General features: G+C 42.9%; 1 protein-coding gene across 5 annotated transcripts in view; it reads right to left on the reverse strand.

The window, feature by feature from the left end:
• Window positions 1-565: 565 nt before the first annotated feature.
• gabrg2 (gamma-aminobutyric acid type A receptor subunit gamma2) overlaps window positions 566-19,986 on the reverse strand; it is a gene marked incomplete at its 3' end in the record, with an annotated part of 68,861 nt that continues 49,440 nt past the window's right edge. The window contains exons 6-9 of one of the 5 annotated variants that reach the window (XM_079508473.1): window positions 15,039-15,188; window positions 7,151-7,356; window positions 3,834-3,857; window positions 566-844 (exon numbers count right to left, since the gene is read on the reverse strand). In XM_079508473.1, the coding sequence (XP_079364599.1) occupies window positions 566-844; window positions 3,834-3,857; window positions 7,151-7,356; window positions 15,039-15,188 (659 nt within the window). Of the gene's footprint in view, window positions 848-3,833; window positions 3,858-7,150; window positions 7,357-15,038; window positions 15,192-19,986 lie in introns of all 5 variants that reach the window. The other 4 variants (XM_079508476.1, XM_079508475.1, XM_079508474.1 and 1 more) reach the window with 4 other exon arrangements.

Raw genomic sequence — 19,986 nt, forward strand, 5'->3', positions numbered from 1 at the left:
TGTAACACCGCTCAGAAAATGCTGTACAGATGACCAATTGTAATATCAGTAGGTTAGTGTCATCTCAGGAGAGGGAGAATGCGATCATTGCTTGTAGACCTTCACTGTTCATAGATATCCTACAAAGCAATCAATGCTGCGCCCAGAGAACTGAGAGAAGAGAGAAGTACGTTTGAAAGGAAAGCATCCTTGTGTAACAGCAGGGAATCTGTTAAAGCCTACTGTAGGCATGCAAAAATAATGGAACTTAGAGTTTGGCTATCCCTTAGCACAATCATTGTTTCACTAAACATCATCAGACGCCTTCATGCCAGTTAGTTATAATGCTACAACTTTTGCATTGTTGTTATTGTAAACACATAACTAATACTGGAGAGAGAGTAAAAGTCATGAATACAAATTTCATCATCCAGGAAAAAAAAGAAGAGAGAATGTCAAATCAAAACGTTGTGGATTTCAGTTGGTGTCCTCCTTGAAAATGTTTTTTTTTTCCCCCCGCTGGAGCAGAGGATGGATGGGTGTAATGTGATGAACTGTATGATAAGGCTGGCTACACAACAGAACCTTAGAGATAGAGATATGAGACCCAGTAGACAAGGTTGAAGAGGCCAAATGCAGTGGGGAAGCCGATGCGCGCGTACGAGTCTATCTTTGCGACGCGAATGTGCAACCTGCCGTGCCGCCACGCTCCAGAGCGGCAGTCCTCGAAGCAGCAGAAGAAGCTGGTGCAGTCCTTTCCGTCCAGACACTCGTAGCCGTACTCCTCGTCCCTCTCCTGCATGTGTGAGGCGTTGTTCATCTGGATGGCAGTGGCCGAACGTGGACGAATGTCCACCGTGGGTGTCTGCTTTTGAACAGGACAAAGAATTACGCAGTTAGCCGCCAGAGTCACCGCAAGCACTCCAATTTAACAGCATTGTGCAACACAACACCAAGGGACCTCATTCGTTTTATGTCAGTAGTCAGCAAAATGTAATGTGCACCTTCAACTTGCCAGCGGATCCTTTTGAAGGAAATGCCATGGTAATACAAATGGGCCCATATCTAGCACCTGTGGTTGTAATTAGGGGTGTTTAGGCCTATACATTAGCTGACAATGGGTCAGTCCCTGTGGAACTCATGATGCAAATTACACCTTTGGGTAAACTCTGGGATAGAGCTGGCTTGCTGAGGTTTCCTTTTTCATATCATTATTTTTCAGATTGATGATGCTAGTGCTGGGCAATTCCATTCCACTTTTAATGGTATTGACGCTATACTGTCGCTGTACAAAAGAAATCAACATACAGTACTGTGAAATAAAATTGGCAAATGAAAGCATCAAGTCTTGTTGGTGTGTAATGACTCACTGAAATTACATAAATTAGTTTCTGTGTGGATGACATTGGGGGAGCTTCACTGGAAGAAATGCAGGACACTTGGCTTATGATGCATCAGGGATCTAAGCTGAGAGATACGGAGTGTTTTGTTGGAAGATGTATATCGCATCTTTCCAGCCCACTCTTCCTCCTGCCACTTTAATGTGTTGAAATAAACTCCATTTCAAGCTGCGCTCACTGCTGGAGGGCACACATGCAGGCCTTCATTTATGAAAGACTCCCAAAATAGGACAGTGACATCAGCACGTCTTTGCCCTGTCACTTGAAAGGGAGACAATTAGTATTCAAATAGTGAGTTTTCATCACGATTTATCTCAAAATGCCATGCCACCTTTGCGCAAATTGGAATTCTGGTTCTTTGGAAGATTAACTGCTCAATCCCTCCTCTTGGCAGCCGAAGTTTCCCTGACCTTGCAGATAAACTCTGGCGTTGACCTCAACGTTAAAAAATACAGTACATTGTGAGCTTGCAGACGTCAAAGGCCAACCGCCACAAATTTATCGCCACTGCACATTTCACAGAACTGCTATTTGCTGTCACTTAAAAGCTTTTTCGTGTCTTGCTTTTGAAATGTAGTATAAGTATAAGTATAGCCTACATAAAATAACCGCACAACTGTAACATCATTATAGTCTACCAGGTGTATTTACATTGGGCACCGTAAAACATGCTTCATGCTGACTGACATTTATTGTTAGATACCGGTATATTTACAATGGACAAGAGGGGTTTACTTGTCACTCACTCACAAATAGCGAAATGTTGTTAAGCATTATGTGGTAGAGTAGTATCCACATGGACTGCCATTACTGGCGGCTTCACATTTTGCCCAGCACTAGTGTACACAAGGGTGGCTGTCATCCCCTTGAAAACGATACATAACCATGGACAAAAGTATGTTTGTTTCGACAAACCCCCCCCTCCCTTTTTCCTGAATTAACAGATAGCCTGTAGTTCGGCAATGATGGAATGATTAGCACAGCAGGTTATGTGAGTCAGTTCTCAAAGGGGATTGGAAGGAAGCGTGGTGGAAGCTCAAGCAGAAGGAAGGAGCACAGACGGCATCCCGTCGTACGGCAGTGGTGGGGCCATGAAGGCCCCGGGGCCACAGGGGTTAGCAAAGAAAAATACAATACAGCACAGTGCCATCTGCAACTTTAACTGGCTGAAGGTAGACAACCTCATGGATGACCCAAATCAAGCATGCAGTTTATGCTTAGTTGCATGTCTGTGTCGCTCTGCTCTGCAAAAACTGGACTTCTAGCTGCTAAAAGTGTCAATGATTCGTGACAATGAAAATAAATAACTAGATAAAATAAATGGTGTATCTAATGCGTTTGTTTATTGTTTGCCACGGAGTATATGGCTCAGCCTTCAGAATACTTGCCTAATATATGTAAGTTTAGCAACAAATTCGCCTTTCACAAAAGTTACCTGCTGAAATAGGTGATTTGTGAATCATTCTAAAGACTATTAAAATGATTTTATGATTGACAAAAATTGGTTGCAAAACCGTGTGATAAAAATAATAATATATATATATATATCTTTGGTAAAATACTAGAGGTTATTTCCTCTCTACTTGCATTGCGTTAAATTTAGCTCCTCGCTGGCGCCCACCCACCTGGTGTGCATTTTCTGGGTATTTAGAGATTACGTTGCGTTAATCCACTGAACGGACCCAAGCTCTAATTAGACTTAACACAGTGTCGGGGTTGTCTATTTCAGTCTGTTAAGGCTCTGCTGACTCTGTAGGAAGCGTCAGGGTTTAGAAGCCCAACAAACACGGTTATAGATTTACTGGCAGGAGATGGAGGAAGAAGAAGAAGAAGAAGAAGAAGAAGAATCAGAAGAAGAAGAAGAAGAAGAAGAAGAAGAAGAAGAAACTAGCTTGCCATAGTTACAATTGAGCGAAGAGTAAAGCCTGATTCATACTTCGCGACAGTATCATACGCCGAGAATATCAGTCCTACAAGCTCACAGCACGTCAGGCATCCGACGCGTTGTGAGCTTGTAGATCTTCTATTCTCGGCATGCGACACCATCACGTGCGACAGAGCATAAATCAGGCTTGACACAGGACAGGACAGAGGGAGCCAGAATGCTGTCATACAGGCCCCTAGGGCTGATACAATAGTTTTCTCATGTACACACTGTACGTGTGTCTGATGGTTATTTGAGATTCCAAACAAACCACATTAAGTAGAGTATGCGTCTGGCTAGCTGGCTGCCTCCGCACTGTGCATGGAGCCCAGGTTTGGTGTTATTTCTTTGATTGTGCTACCCAGGAACTCAAGTGGGAGTACATTGACAATACAGGTAGTCAGAGACAGGATACGCTTTAAGGAGAGGCAGTACTGGTCAAAGCAGTGAAGTGCTAGGGGCCCCAAGGAGCCATAATGCAGCAAACACATGCAGTCAGTATGGGGTAAACTCAGACACAGGCAGTATACCTTTGACGAAAAGAGTCGGAGGAGCTTTTGTCCGGACAGGAAACAAAGAACATGTGGATTTTTTAAAAAGAGAGTACTGAAGTAAACAGACAGCTAAACAGCTAAACAGAGATAATCAAACAAACACATACAGAAGAGAGACATGTACAGTAGGTTACAGTACACAGCAAAATCCTGAGTGTTAAAATGGACCTGGGGTTCATTTTAACATGCTCGGAGTTAGAATAACACTCAGGTTTTGGCGGTGTACTATAAAAGAGACATACTTATTACACAATAGACAAGGGGGGATATGCATCGTAGGCTACAACATACAGTATCACAGGTGGCGGTGCCACATAAGCCCTATTTAAAGTTTTCAAAAATATCCAATATACAAGCATTGCAACATGTCGTGAGCTTGTAGAATGGCTAATTTTGAAATAAGGATAAGTAAATAAATTATAACAAAATAATAATGTATGACTGACACAAGAGAGATGAATTAAAGAGAGAGCATAATACAATGGTTAAATAGTGCCTGCAGTACATGGTTTATGAGTATTGTGGTACATTGGTACAATGTGGTAACGTTGGCACTTTAAACTGAGTTATGCATAAGTAATCGTATCTAAGCCATTGGAGAATGTTTCACATATTTAGTTTATTTTTATTCGTTTATTTCAATGTTCTTTATTAGCTGCCTGTCTCATGTGGTACACATCAAAAGATTGTTTGCATCTCATTGATCAGACAGTAAGCCCTGGAGCTCAGATATGTGTGTTATCAGATCTAGTGCATACATTTTCAGAGTGATTAAAGATAAAATACTGGTGGCTGTGCATATTACAGTATTTTGGGAGAGAAATTAACCCAAAACAAAACATAACAGCTCTGAAATAGTGGACACTGTTAGTATCTCTAGAAGAGAAATCTAAGAGAAGACACTTATACGGAACACAGCTTAAAGGAAATCAAAAGTAGTTTTTGTTCTTCTGCTTTATATTTAATGTCTGCAATCTCCTTTTCTTTTTAGAGCATATATATTTTACAACTTTTCATAAAGATCAAAACACATACGCACACCCTTGGCAAGCCGAGCCAGAACATCCCCTCTGAGATGGTAAACTGGAATTCCACCTTCCCGTTCATTATTCATTCATTCATCCAGTTGCTTTAGAGACCGCGGCAGAACCTTAGTTACAGCGATGGAAAGTAGAGCGCTCCAGTTCGCCTCGATGTTAAATTAATGTTTCTGCTCTGACTGGATTGACAAAATGTTAGTTAGTGCAGTCACAGTCATGCTCGTGTTGTTTCATGTTTGTTATTTATTTATTCTCCCCCAAACTACTCTTTCTCCTCCTTCATGCTTTCACATAGAAAGTTATTTCAGACTTTTAAATGTTTGGCTTCATGGGCTTCCATACAACTTTTAATTTACGGTAACTGTTTACAGTATACAAAAAAATAAAAAAATAACACTGGCCATAGACTTTTTTTTTATAGCAAGCTTTCGGTCATAGACCTTCTTTGAGTGTGCGGAGATTGCCATTTATTGTTCAAATGTTTTATACATAAAATTAACTGTAATATTTAACTTTTTGAAACGTTATACTGGTAGTCAATGGCGAGGCAAATATGGAGCTACGTGGAACGCCATTTTATGTGGACGATCTGTTATGAGAGGATAACTATGTGAAGAATGACAGGAGAGATGAGAACATAGAGACAGATAGTCAGAGGGACCACCTATAATCAGACTTCTGCCTCAATAACAGTATACTGTAGACTAGCACCACAGTTCTCAAAGTGGGGTCTGTGACGCATAGCCAGGGGGTCCGCGCAATAATTCACTTGGAAAACATTGGGCCAAAAAACAAGGTTTGAGAAGCTCTAGTGGAAGCCACTATGCCAGCGATTCTCAACCTGGGGCCCACTGGTGGGCCGTCAACAAAAGTAAGCCGACATAATTAGAAAAACACTAAGGTTTTGTAATATAAAAAACATTTTCATTAACCTTTCATTTACCTATAAAAAGATCAATACAATAATCACGCTCTGAAAATACACGTGGCCCACACACCCCGATCAAATGGGTGGGCCTTTGCATGTTGGGGCCATGAAACTTTGGGAATTTTAAAGTGGGCCCTGATCCACTGCTTATAGAGGAAGCTACTGTGCTGTGCGAGATCCGAGGCTCCTGCAGTATGAGAGACTCACTCCTGTTATGGTATGGGACTAGATTACAGATGTGTGATGTGCTGTGACAGATGTGTTGCATAGATTAAGGACAGGTTGACTGATCCTCCAGCACCACTACCCCTGTGCGTGACATGAGGTCGTGGCCTCTGGGGAGATGCTCCCTTAGGGAAACAGCAGCACAGGGTAAGAGATGTCCCGAAGGCTTATCCTGATGTGCTCTATAATACACTAGGGGTGATTGGGTGCATGGGAAAGGAGGAGATCTATAAATAATAAGTAAGGGCTAAACTCTTTGACCCTTCACCTACAGTATACTGTAGGACCTTGACAACACTCTTTGCATGGTGATTCTCAACCCTTTTAACGTTCAGGAACCCCCCCAGTTTGGTGTGCCACAGACCCCCATTTGATAAAATTATTTAAATATCTAGGACCACGATCTACACTGTCAAATAATCACCGTTAATTTAACTCTGAGAGTGTACAGATGGATGGAATCAAATGGAAAGGTCTACTTCCGTATGTACACTGGTTACATAACTTACATTTGGTTTCAAACTACAGTATATGAATCATTTAACTCAGTGGGGACCCCCTGGAATCCCCTCAAGCAGGCCCAGCTAGTGTTTTTGGTCGTCCAACAGTTTCTTAACCACTCGGTGGGAGGAGACTCAAAAGTAGCAGATCCAGCGTCGGGGAACAGCCTTATAACTCTATGGGAGCATTGCATGGGGATAGTGCTGGCGGTGCACTGCCACTGAACGCACACGTGTTCATTCACTGGGCACGCAAACGTGAAAAGTGTCGTTCTTGATTGTGTTATGCACACGCAAATCACTTTGCACTCGTGCATGGGGCCTTTTGATTTGGTGTAGCGCCAGGGCCCTTGGAGGGGTTGATTCGCCTCAAGGAAACCACATTCATATCCAGTTTTAGAAACTATAAAGTCATACTTAACATCGAAATAATGCCTTGAACTTCACCAAGCAGTTTCTTACTTTCTGCTGAACACAATACCTGAAATCGACACTCTCCTGTGTAGCTTGCGTGAAGAACTTTCACGGTAAAAAATAATAAAAGAAAAAATAACTAACGGTCACCCTTGCTTGTGTTTTGTGTTTTGGAAAGATGCTCACCGGATTTTTCTTCTTCTTGTCTTTTTTAGCGCTGGGCTTCCTGTTGCTGACGAAGTAGTGTAGCGTGCCGTACTCTATCAGCGCGGCGAAGACGAAGATGAAGCACACGGAGACAAACAGGTCCATGGCAGTCACATAGGACACTTTGGGGAGAGACTTCCTGGCGATGGTACTCAACGTGGTCATGGTCAGCACAGTGGTGATTCCTGGCAATGGGAGCATATCAGTCAGTGAGAGGAAGAGAAACTGCAGAAGCAGACAACCCGCAACACTCCAAATTAGAAGAGTATTCTTATAGGTGCAAGGCTCAAAGGTACAAATGGAAACAAAGGAATAGCCAGCACACAGTAAATGTCCTTTTTCACATGGTATATTACCTCTGACGAACAACCAAGTACCAACGGACGGATGGGCCTTCCTCAGTCCATTGGTTGTTCGTCAGAGGTAATAAACCATGTGAAAAGAACATTTATTGTGTGCTGGCTATTCCTTTGTTTCCAAACAACCGGTACGTGTACAACAGAACAAACATACGGTACGTGTACAACAGAACAAACATACGGTACGTGTACAACAGAACAAACATACGGTACGTGTACAACAGAACAAACATACGGTACGTGTACAACAGAACAAACATACGGTACGTGTACAACAGAACAAACATACGGTACGTGTACAACAGAACAAACATACGGTACGTGTACAACAGAACAAACATACGGTACGTGTACAACAGAACAAACATACGGTACGTGTACAACAGAACAAACATACGGTATGTGTACACCAGTGATTCAAACATACGGTACGTGTACAACAGAACAAACATACGGTACGTGTACAACAGAACAAACATACGGTACGTGTACAACAGAACAAACATACGGTACGTGTACAACAGAACAAACATACGGTACTGTACAACAGAACAAACATACGGTACGTGTACCAACAGAACAAACATACGGTACGTGTACAACAGAACAAACATACGGTACGTGTACAACAGAACAAACATACTGTACGTGTACAACAGAACAAACATACTGTACGTGTACAACAGTGATTCCCAAACGTTTTTAACCCATTTACTGTAGGCCTGACGTAGACATTTAAAAAATGTCCTCATGTTTCTGTATCAGTGGTGCTCAAAAGATTTGAGGCACATTTTCACGATTTTTCAAAAATAGCAGACCTACAAGCTCATAGCGCGCCACTCGGTGGCGCGCTATGAGCTTGTAGATCTGCTATTTTTCAATAGCTAAAGCACAACATAATGCTAACACCAAAAGGGGTTCCCGCCCAAAATGGGTTAATTTCAAGGACCCCCATAACTCAGAGTATTCAAGTGGAACCATACAGACTCGTGAGGGTGATTCCTTTTGCCTACGTTCAGAATTGCAGACCTCTGGTATAGAGCGTCGCAGTCCCGCCCCCTACCATGGACCAGGAAATTAATCCCAATGCATTTTTCCCATAGACATTTCTCAAGTATTTATTTAAAGACGGTTACGCCGCGGACAAAGCCAACTCGAGTCATGACAACTCATGACAACACAAACAATATTTTGGACCAAACAAATAATTACAAAGAAGAAAAACAACAAAAAAAGTGTTGTAACCTGCCGTTTTTTTCTTCTTTCTAATTATTTGTTCGGCCCAAAAAATTGTGTTTGTTGTCATGATTTGTCACGACTCGAGTTGGCTTTGTCCGCGGCGTAAACGTCTTTAAATAAATACTTTCTGAAATGTCTATGGGGAAAATGAACGGAGAATCATTTCCTGGTCCAGGGTAGGGGGCGGGACTGCAACGCTCTATAGGCTATACTATACACCACAAAATCCTGAGTGTTCATGTATCTCTGTAGAGAATTGTGCTGTGTCCTTTGTGTGGTATCAGAAGACAACGCAAACAAGAACAGCATTGTCTTATGAAAATTAAAGCCAAGAAGACCATGGATTATGTAGATTTGATGTTGTCAAGATGCCTAGATATTATGTATTATGAAACTGCTATGAACTGACATAGAGGACACAGATAATAAAGGGTTGTATAATCAGAGTTGTCCCAACATTTATGGGAAATAAGTTGCACTTTAAAAGATGTGTTTGTTTAACTACAAACATAAATCCTGTTATCCTTGGAAAAAGATGTCACCGTAGAGCTTTGGATCTTAGGATCAAAGGAGCTGAAATCAAAATGTATTTGCAGAAATGACTTCTCTGATGGGGTTATAGCAAAGGGTGACATATGCCAGTTGCTGTAATTCAAACAGACAGATGCCACTGATTGCTGTGCCTTTAATGTAGGCTACTGGATTCACCAAGGTATACATTTTGCGAAGATGTCTGTGAAAGAGACCAACAAGCGAAAGGCTCGCCTTGCGTAATGAATGTGGGTCATTCTCTTACAAAACTGTTTTGATAGAGTGTATTTGACTGCTTAAACCAAACAAAAAACAACTAGTGATAACTAGAGGACTAATGACTCTGGCTTCCCTTCCACCCCTGCCTCCTAGTGACACCGGCACTTTAAACACCGGCAACATTGATGCACTATGAACTATAACCCTACACTTTATATTTATTTCCCTGCACAGTGTTGTCTTGTGTCTGTTGGTATTTGTGAAAAAATTATTGAATGCACTCATGTTAATGTCAAAGCAAATTCCTATGTGTGTATACAAAATGGCAAATAAAGGTATCTGAATCAGAAGCACACACATACATTACATCACATGACATTACATCTGCTTTCGTCAATACTTGACTGGATCTGTTCTAGCTGTGCTTACTTTATGATGAAGGTGTATTGGTTATGATTAGGTAATGGAAGAAAGAGCACACCTTGTTTATCCATGAGGCACGGGTAGAGGAACACTAAATACAAATAAACTCTACACAAACTGGCCCTTTTGTGAAGGTTATAATTACTTTAACAATATTTTGGCTCTGGTCTTCGTCTGTGTCTTGAAACGACCATGTTGGTCAAATAAATAGTCATTTTCATCTAGGTTGTTTATATATATTTTTTTTTTAAAGTTTATGTCAATGAGGTTATTTTTACAGAGCTGACTTAGTAACAAACAATAGTGTCCATAAAAGGTCACACTGACATAAGATGACGACGAACACAAACGATTAACGACATTCGGTCACTCTTATTCGGAGATATTTTCAGCCCAGAAATAAATCTTACGAACCGAAGGTTTCTGGGTATCGGGTAGCCTACTCATATAAATGCCCTAATCAATTAATCTCATAAATACAACAAGCTTTAACTTCTATTTTCAATTGTTTTGGCATGGAATCAAAATATGATATTATACTATTATGTACTATTCATAATATTTCTTAAAGTTAACAATTATTGATGTCAAATTATTTATAGGGACAATTGTATTTGGCTAAGATAAACACCAGTAGCTTATTTTCATGACAAAGTTTCTCATTTAACGCTTAAATAATTCAGATATTTTTGTTATCTAAACTATTTTATTTACCGGTATGTTTTAACTTCATGGAACCGTAACAGGGAATCGATAAGAACCGGAATCGGCGAGCAGAATCAGAACCGGAATCGGAATCACTAACATCCTAATTACAATTACAATTTCACCCTAATTACCCATCCCTAATTACAAAGCACAGTGAATAGGCCCACATGCCATTTAATATTACAATATTACACAATAGGGTGTGCTTTAACGCCTTTAAGGCACGCCTGCGATGCTGCAGGAAAGGCAGCGCAGAAGTCCTGCTGTATAATTGCAGACACTTGGTAGTCAGACAGTGTGCCACTTAAACCATATAGCCATCAGCGACGGTGACCCACTGTTTGGCTGAGCTCTTGATCCATATACCGTAGTTTCACGATCTGCCGACACTGGCTGTATGCACCATCTGGTGCTCTCTCTCTCTCTCTCTCTCTCTCTCTCTCTCTCTCTCTCTCTCTCTCTCTCTCTCTCTCTCTGATGATGTGGATGGAGGTGGGGGGTTAGGGGCACACGACGCTGACCCCAGTTTAACAAGAACAAGATTACTGCTGACAGTAGAAGTGCTCTCCCCCCCCCCCCCCCCCCCCAACGCACGCACGCACGCACGCACGCACGCACGCACGCACGCACGCACGCACACACACACACACACACACACACACACACACACACACACACACACACACACACACACACACACACACACACACACACACACACACACACACACACACACACACACACACACACACACACACAAAACCCTAAGCACGCAGACCACCACTCAACACATCAACCACCCAGCCCGCTAGCCTAATAGGCCACAGGGGGGGAGTTTTCTGCAGTCTGTGATTTGTGTCTGTTTCTCACGTGGAACGAGGGACATGGTTGTGGGTTCAAGTTTAATATTGCAGTGTTCTGAGCCATTTTGATATTTTGCCGGATGGCATTGAAGGATTACGAACTATGTCATCGCCATTAATCCCCCCCCCCCCTCCCCAAAACCCACAAGCTTGCATTCACCTCTCCTGTTATCTTTGCAGGGGGGAAATTAAGACATTTTGACTCTGAGCCAATATCCACTGGGCAATTAACAACGCAGTCGTGTTTATGCGGATTCATGTGAAGAGCGGCAGCGAAACGTGTAATAATCCAGCCTGCAACAGAGACGAAAACAAAGCAGCCTATTTTTAGAGTAACTAATAACGAAAGGAATGATTGCGGTATAAGGCTGCACAAAGCCTCCTGCCCAATATAAACGCAACGATGTGGTTGGGATTTCAGAGCCCATGGATCGCTTTAACATTCAGCCACTAATGATCACACGGCGAAGACAGGAGGTCAGGGTTTAGAGCCTTCAGGGGAGGTGGTGGGGTGCTTGTGGGGGGCAGCAGCTGACAAAGGAATATGCAACGGCACCGCGTATGATCTCCACTCTTTACATCCTCTGAGGATGATGCCCTACACTCGGGATAAACCAAGGGCAAGTTCAAAAGCTGATGAATCTTCCTCGAAATTCTTGCCTGTCCGCTCTCAACTTTTTTCTGTGTGTGTGTTTTCTTGCCTTCGGTGGAGGAGCCGCCACCTGCATTATTATTATTACGCTGAGGCGGCATCTTTGCATCTCTTCCCCCTCTGCATTGCATAATTAATGCCTCATTAACCCATTCAGGCCTGACGTCGAAATTAAAAAATAAATGTTTTCTAAATCATGACAATTTTCGGAAAGATTTGAGGCACATTTTAACGATTTTTCAAAAATAGCAGACCTACAAGTTCATAGCGCGCCACTCGGTGGCGCGCTATGAGCTTGTAGATCTGCTATTTTTCAATAGCTAAATTATAACATAATGTTTAAAACACCAAAAGGGGTTAATGGTTAATGTGGTTAAACGCTAACGTGACATGGATGCGTTCCAGGTCTCAATGGATTAAGACATGCATAAAAACATATGTGCCGGGATAGGCCCTTCTAATCAAGATGGACTAGATTCCTGAGCAGATGCCCCTGGTCTCTGAGGAGCTGGGGCAGGGCGAGGAGACCCTTACAGGATCTATGAAGGAGTGAAAACGATCTGGTCTATGCAGTTTCTTAGCATACTTTTCTTAAAAGGATCCCTGGCTAATAAACCTTGTATGCCTCAATACGTCATACTTGCCCTCTACTGTATAACTACATTTTTTAATTAAAAATACCTTAAATATTTTATTGTTTTAGAATTAGTTAATCTTTCACTCAATAGGGACAACTCCCGTCGCAACTTTATGATGTAATTTGTGCATGTGTGGTCCAGCCCATTGGATTGTGCTGAAATGTGTTAATACAAAGTATTTAAAATATTGCTTTGATGCTCATATTAACCTTACATTGATTTTTTTTATTGCTCATATTAACTCATATTAACTTAGGAATATAGGAAGTATTACATTGTTTTTTTAATTAACACATACATTCCATACAGTCCATATAGGGCTGGACCACTCATAGACAAATTACATCATCGACTTGTGAATAAATTAAATATTTAAGGTGTTTTTCATTTCAAAGTATAATGTATTAACTCATGAACTAAAAACATAAATAATATCACTAGTCCCCATATATGGGGGACATGGGGAGAGCAACGGACTTGAACTCATGCTTCCTTCATGCGTGAGTGTCCAAGTTGCTCCTTTGCACCTGACAGGGGGGAGTTTCCCTGGTTGGACGTAGCGCGTGGAAGGAACACGTTATTCCAACCAGTTCCTTTCCCCTCCATCAGGCGCCCCGGCTGGCCAGGGGGAGGCAGTTTAGAGACCAGGATTACTGCATGTTTTTTGTGAGGGTACCTACCCTAGGGGACATGGGGAGAACATGCAAACTCCACACAGAGAGGCCCTTTCGCCAGCCCCGCCTCGGGTATGGGCACCGATGACACGGAGGAGGAGACACGCCACCAGCACCCACGGCGTCCCGAGCGGGAATCGAACCCAGGACCTTCTAGCTGTGAGGCGACAGCACTACCAACTGTGCCACTGTGCCCCCCCAAAAAATATCACTTTAATAAGGGACACGTGTTTTAGTTTGCAAATGAGGGACAATTTCTTATTTCAAGGGATGGTGGTTGGCAACCCGATTTGCGAACCTTTCTGTTTTAAATTGAATCCTGCGTCATAAAAGTTATGGATTGCAGATGTGCAGCTTTAATGAATTTAGAGAGCAAGGGGTGGAGAGTAATTAAGGACAGGACTGACTGCTAATGAACTTCATTGGTATGACTGCAGCATATGTGTGTTTGGGCTAGGTTGACTGATTATGAAAATGAATCCAAGCATAGACGTTTTTTTTCTCTCACAGGCTCACTGAGCAATTACACAAAGCAAAGGGATTAAAAAAAGGAGACAGCATTCATGCCTCTCGCATTGTAATTTTGTAAACTAAGCAGTTTTCCGCTGTGTATACATAAAGTATGCTACCAAATTAAGTTTGGACTAGTTCAGAAACAACACACGACTTCTGAGAATACATATTTGCAACTATTTACATATTTATACTGAAAGAACAACCGCAATTGCCCAAATTCCAAAATATTATGAACTATTTATATTCAATAGTTTGTTCTCTTTTCTGGAATACTTTTTCTTGCTGCATTTTCAGTCACTCGTGCCCTTATTAAAGTAAACAAAAGCCTTTGTGTTAATTTAACTTTGAAGAGTGTACAAGTCCCTCTTCTGAGTTAAATTAAAGCTACACTATGTATCTGCATGGTAAAATTATCTAACACAACCGGAATGGTTGTATTTGGTGCTCTTCTATTGACATAAATTTAGATCATGTGGTCTAGTGGGACCACTGCTAGTTGACAAGTGGTACCGTCAAAAAGCAGTGTCTCCTCTGAGCGAGCAGGTGTGCTCTATTGGCTCAGTGGTAAAAAAAAACCCCAACAACAACAAAAAAAAGCACTCACAAGGGGGGACCCGTGCTCGAATCCCGGCCCGGTAGTACATGAAAGTTACCTGGTGCAGCTTTAACAGGAAATGGGAGTATGACCCACCTGCCACCATCATCACCTTGATATGATATATGATATAGTACTTTATTGTCAGTTCACATTGAAATTTGTCTTGCGACACAGCAGCCAAGTATGCAGAACACATATACACACATTTGACATAACACAAAGAACAAGACAATTTACATACATAAAGACATGAAGGCAAGAGCAATATCTACTGCCTAGATCATCCTGTGGCTACAACGACTCCTGATTAAGCCTCAGGGTCGACTGGTGGACAAAGGACCTCTTTAGTCTGACCTTATTGTGTATGCTGGTACACCATATCTCCTTCCTGAAGGTAGCAACCTATATTCTCCATACAACACCTTGATGAGACTCTTATGAACGTACCTAATGATGTCCTGGCAGGCACAGCGTCTTTGTTGATCCAGAATGATACCCAGGAGAGAACCACGATGAGGGTGCAGGGGATATAGGTCTGGATGGTGAAGTAGCCCATCCTTCTGCTCAGGTCGAAGAACACCGTCAGCACTACGTAGTCTCCTGCACGCATGGGAAGAAAGGGGCAAACGGAGAGAGAGAATGGGGACAGGATATTACATATTGCAGAACAGAGGGGATCATGAGTAGATACTGTATGTCTGTGGATATCTACACAATAGTATAATATTGTGGATTGATTGATTGATTGATTGATTGATTGATTGATTCATTCATTCATTGATTGATTGATTGATTGTAAGGATAGCTTCCCCCGGCCCAACACAGGTGGGTATGATCACATGTAACATTTGAAGAGAATGCATAACTGAGTCACACTTATTTTGGAGCTAGCGGTCTTTTATTTTAGTTTTTATTTTTTTCTAAAATGTTTATCCCACAATTTTCACCCGGTGCAAATTGCCTAAGCTGTAATCCTCATGGGCACTAGTACTGCCATGCTTTCCTTCCATGCATGAGGAGTGAGCAGGCCGCTTCTTATCGGGGGGGGGTCCCCGGTAGGACGTACGGTAGCTCGTGGAAAGAACACGTTATTCCATGTTTTTCCACCTTGGTGTGGTTCTTTTCTTTGATAGTCCTTTGATAGTCATTCCTGTGGCTGAGCACCCACTGCTTCGGAGAGCATCCTGAGGAAGCGCACCTGCTAATGTTCCAGATATCTACGCAATGTACAGTATATATAGGTAAGTCTAGTTCATTAACAAAAAATATTTAATACTCAACTCTAAATCTTCTGTTATTCCAAAAATAAAGTTAATGTCCCAATGAGCTGCTGCTGGTGTATCCGCCAGCTTGACAAAAAAATACGCAAATCGGTGAAACGTAAGCAGCATAAGCTGTGATTGGTCCACCTTTGAGGGGACAGACATAGAGGCACAACAATGTGAAAGTGTAAAAAGTGAAGCTAAGCAAAGTTAAATTAAAAACTTCATTCCCTCGACAAGTCTATCTCTTGTTGCAGCCAGCTCTCACAGGATATGTAAGTGTTCAGCGGTAATTTAACGCCGGATTTGTGCGCCCCCTTAGGAGTACAAATTCTTAAAGCCATTTCAGTTGTCAACTGTGCCGCTCATCCTGTGTTGTGTTCTGTGCCATTCAAATGGTGGTTGGAGTTGGTGTGTGTAATGAGAATGAGAAGCCCTGGAGTGCAGGCAAAAAGCTGCTGTGCTGGCAGTAGTTAGCAGGCCATTAACAGCAGCATGATGAGCTATCCCTGCGCTGACCGGCCAACCCCGGCAGATGTTGGGGTGGAGGTTAGCCGTGCCTGGGTGGACCTGACCCTGACAATTTGGATCAGCAGGCTCTGTGTAAAACACGCACGCACGCACGCACGCACGCACGCACGCACGCACGCACACACACACACACACGATCTGGCAGCTAGTACTGTGATGTTGGATTTTGGGACCACTGCAAGTTGTTGTTTCGCTAGACCTGTCTGTCTGTCTGTCTGTCTGTCTGTCTGTCTGTCTGTCTGTCTGTCTGCTCACCAGTGGCCTGCAGCACACTGTTGTCTGCTAATTGATTAACATGAGTCAGCAGCGGTGTCGCACCCTCGATCCTGCCCTTCTGCTACGGCTCTGTAGCCTGCAGTGTCCACACTATCTGTCCTGTGTGTGTGTGTGTGTGTGTGTGTGTGTGTGTGTGTGTGTGTGTGTGTGTGTGTGTGTGTGTGTGTGTGTGTGTGTGTGTGTGTGTGTGTGTGTGTGTGTGTGTGTGTGTGTGTGTGTGTGTGTGTGTGTGTGTGTGTGTGTGTGTGTTGCAGGGACTCCTTAGCGGCTGTGAAAATAACAGCTGTTGTCCGTTAACGAACAGTGCTGAGTAATTTGGCAACTTGGTGAAGAGAAGGCCAAACACATGCTGTGTGGTTTGCTGTAAAACACCAAACATCTGTGTGTTTGTTTAATCACTTTCAACCTGGCAATAATTTTTGGGGCATTTCAAAAGTTACAAAAATAGACGATCTACCAGCTCAGCTTGTAGATAGGCTGTTTTTGAGCGGTGCCTCCGCTCCATTACGCAGCTATGTGTGTCCCTATACGTGTCCCCTGTGTCCGTCCGTCCAGCCGAAAGCTGCAACACGGTGACTCTGTCATTTCTCAACCGTTTCGGACGCGGGAAGGCTCGCTGAACCGGGCCTCCCCCCTGGGCGCGCTCCGGGGACTCCCCGGAGACACCCACACGGTAACTCCGAGTGCAAGTGTGTAGGTTGAGTGGCGAGAAGGCGGTTTCAAAAAGGGCCTTTGGGTCCACTTGTCATCTTAGAGGGGCGGCAGTGGCTCAGGGATAGGGTGACCGCATGGGAACCGCAAGGTTTCCAGTTCAAACCCGGGCTCCCCCAGAGTGTCCAACAAGACTCTGAATCCCTAATTGCTCCCAATGTGCAGTTTGGTGCCTTGCATGGTTTCCTCCGGCATCGGTGTGTGAATGTGTGTGTGAATGTAATGCCCAATCTCTGTAAAGTGCCTTGGATAAAGGCGCTATATAAATGCACCATTTACCAGGGCTCACTGCAAATTGATAGAAAGTTATTACCTTAATCCCATAATGAAACAATTCTATCCTGAGGGTTCACTGAATAGGCCTATCTCACAGCCCCCTTTCCACGCCCACTTCCGGTAGATAGTGGTGTCATTTAACATTAGGCATTTACACTTTTTTTCTCTGGAGAATCTAAGTACATTTCCTAATGTTAAAATGTCAAAGACCGATAATAATATGAAGAAAACACAATGGTATAACAACTCAAATAAGTAGAATAAACCTTACCTTTACAAAACGGTAGTTTGTGGCTTGTGAAAATACCTCTTTTAACATGGAAGCCTATGGACCACAAAAAAAAACACCACTATCTCCAAAAGGGGCGTAAAAAGGGGGTGGGGAAATGCTGTGAGATAGGCCTATTGTTTGGTGAGACTCATACTGAAGTCATAGCACAGGATATGCTATGACCTTTGCAGTCACCAGATATCAGTCATCAGAATGTTTGGACATGGACCAGGTCATGATCCATCCCAGCATGCACCTCAGTTCACCACAGTGCTGATACCATCATTAGTTGGACTAAGTGCATCAGGGACACTGGAATAACTGTTCATATCCCTTTGTGTGCTTTCTGCTGAGGCAGGCAGGTGTGCCGTAGATAGCAGTAGAAATGAAGCCATGCTCATCCACCCCCACCCCTTATGTTTTTTTTGTTTTTTTTATATTAACATTACATTAACGGGAGCCTGGAAGTTCCCTAGCCAAACACACCCACTGACAGCTGAGAAACTGCCAGTTAATACACTTACTTCCGCTCTCTCAGCAGTTTGAAAGCTGCGTCGCCTCCTTCTCTTTATGCTTACAGTCTTAATGATGGGATTTCGACCACAGCGGCTGGCTTACTGGCTCGTTGTGTACGGTAAGGCACTCCGGCCAAGCGTCCGGTAGTTTGTTTGCCATTTTGTTTCATTATGGCTTGGCAGACCTTGCCAGGTAGAGAGTGTGTGTGTGTGTGTGTGTGTGTGTGGGGATTTATCGACCGGCGCCTTCTTGGCAGACCAAAGTGTATCTGTATCAGTAAGTCCGCCATTACTGCTATGCGCTAATGTACCAGTTTTGTTAATGACTTCCTGATTCCCCACTCAAAAACAAAATGGTTTCCACTCCACTATTGTCTGTTTAAAACTTGGGCCATAGTTCCGGCTATTCCCTCATTGGGGGGAGGGGCTCCATTTACTCGCGCACAAAAAGCAGTCCAAATGTAATCAGCAGGCTGCAAATGCATATCAAATTACACCGTTATGGCCTGTGTGCAGAGGACTGATTGCACCGTATTGATTTTAATATGCATTTTTAATACTGGGGTGCAGTCAGCAAGGGAAAATATTAGGGGAGCGGACCGAAATTGGTTCTCGTCGCTGTGTGAAATTTGTGTTTTAAAAGGTATTTACAGTTTACACGCCTCACCGAGTAATGGAATAAGGTTTGATGTTCTTTCAATCACATTATCTTCTGTGTGTTTGTGTGACTGTGTGTGTGTTGTTTAAGTGTCTGTAGTCCACACACACCACAGCAATTATAACACCTGCATGATGTGTTTTTCTGCCTGTTATGCATTATGTGTTGTTTGCTTGGATGCACCTACGGGTGGGTGTCACAGCCACAATGGACAGCAGAAGGTAAATGTGTCAATACCAACGTTGCACGTTCACCTGTCGTACCTACTCTCACTCATGCAGCTACTGTACATACATGAAAGATGTTTGGTGAATGTGTTTGACGTGCCTTCCATGCGTGTTGCGCGAGGATGAGAAGACCCTACGTGGCTGCAGCTGGCACTTTGTATATCTAAGAGCCCTGTGCTTTGTCGCCTAGTTCGCAGTCCTAAAGCTACCACACTCCTTCTCTGTCAGAGCAGACAGATAGTGTAACAAATGGGCACAGGATGGAGAGAGAGAGAGAGAGAGAGAGAGAGAGAGAGAGAGAGAGAGAGAGAGAGAGAGAGAGAGAGAGAGAGAGAGAGAGAGAGAGAGAGAGAGAGAGAGAGAGAGAGAGAGAGAGAGAGAGAGAGAGAGAGAGAGAGAGAGAGAGAGAGAGAGATGCAAACACAGAAAGATGATCAAACTCTTGACTTTCGCCTTAGGTTTAACTTGGTCCTGAGAGAACAGAGAACCAACAGAGTGTGGTGGTTAATTACAATATATTGACCCAAGTATATGAACTATGAAGTATGAAACCCTTACTTAGACAGAAAAACAATGAAATTGGATTATTATTTGCTTTATGAAAGAGTTGGGCAAACTGAATTGGAGTGGGTTTGCCCGTCATACTTCATTCCTCCTCATATCCCTTT

This window comes from Electrona antarctica (genome assembly GCF_951216825.1).
Source record: "Electrona antarctica genome assembly, chromosome: 8".
NCBI lineage: Eukaryota > Metazoa > Chordata > Actinopteri > Myctophiformes > Myctophidae > Electrona > Electrona antarctica.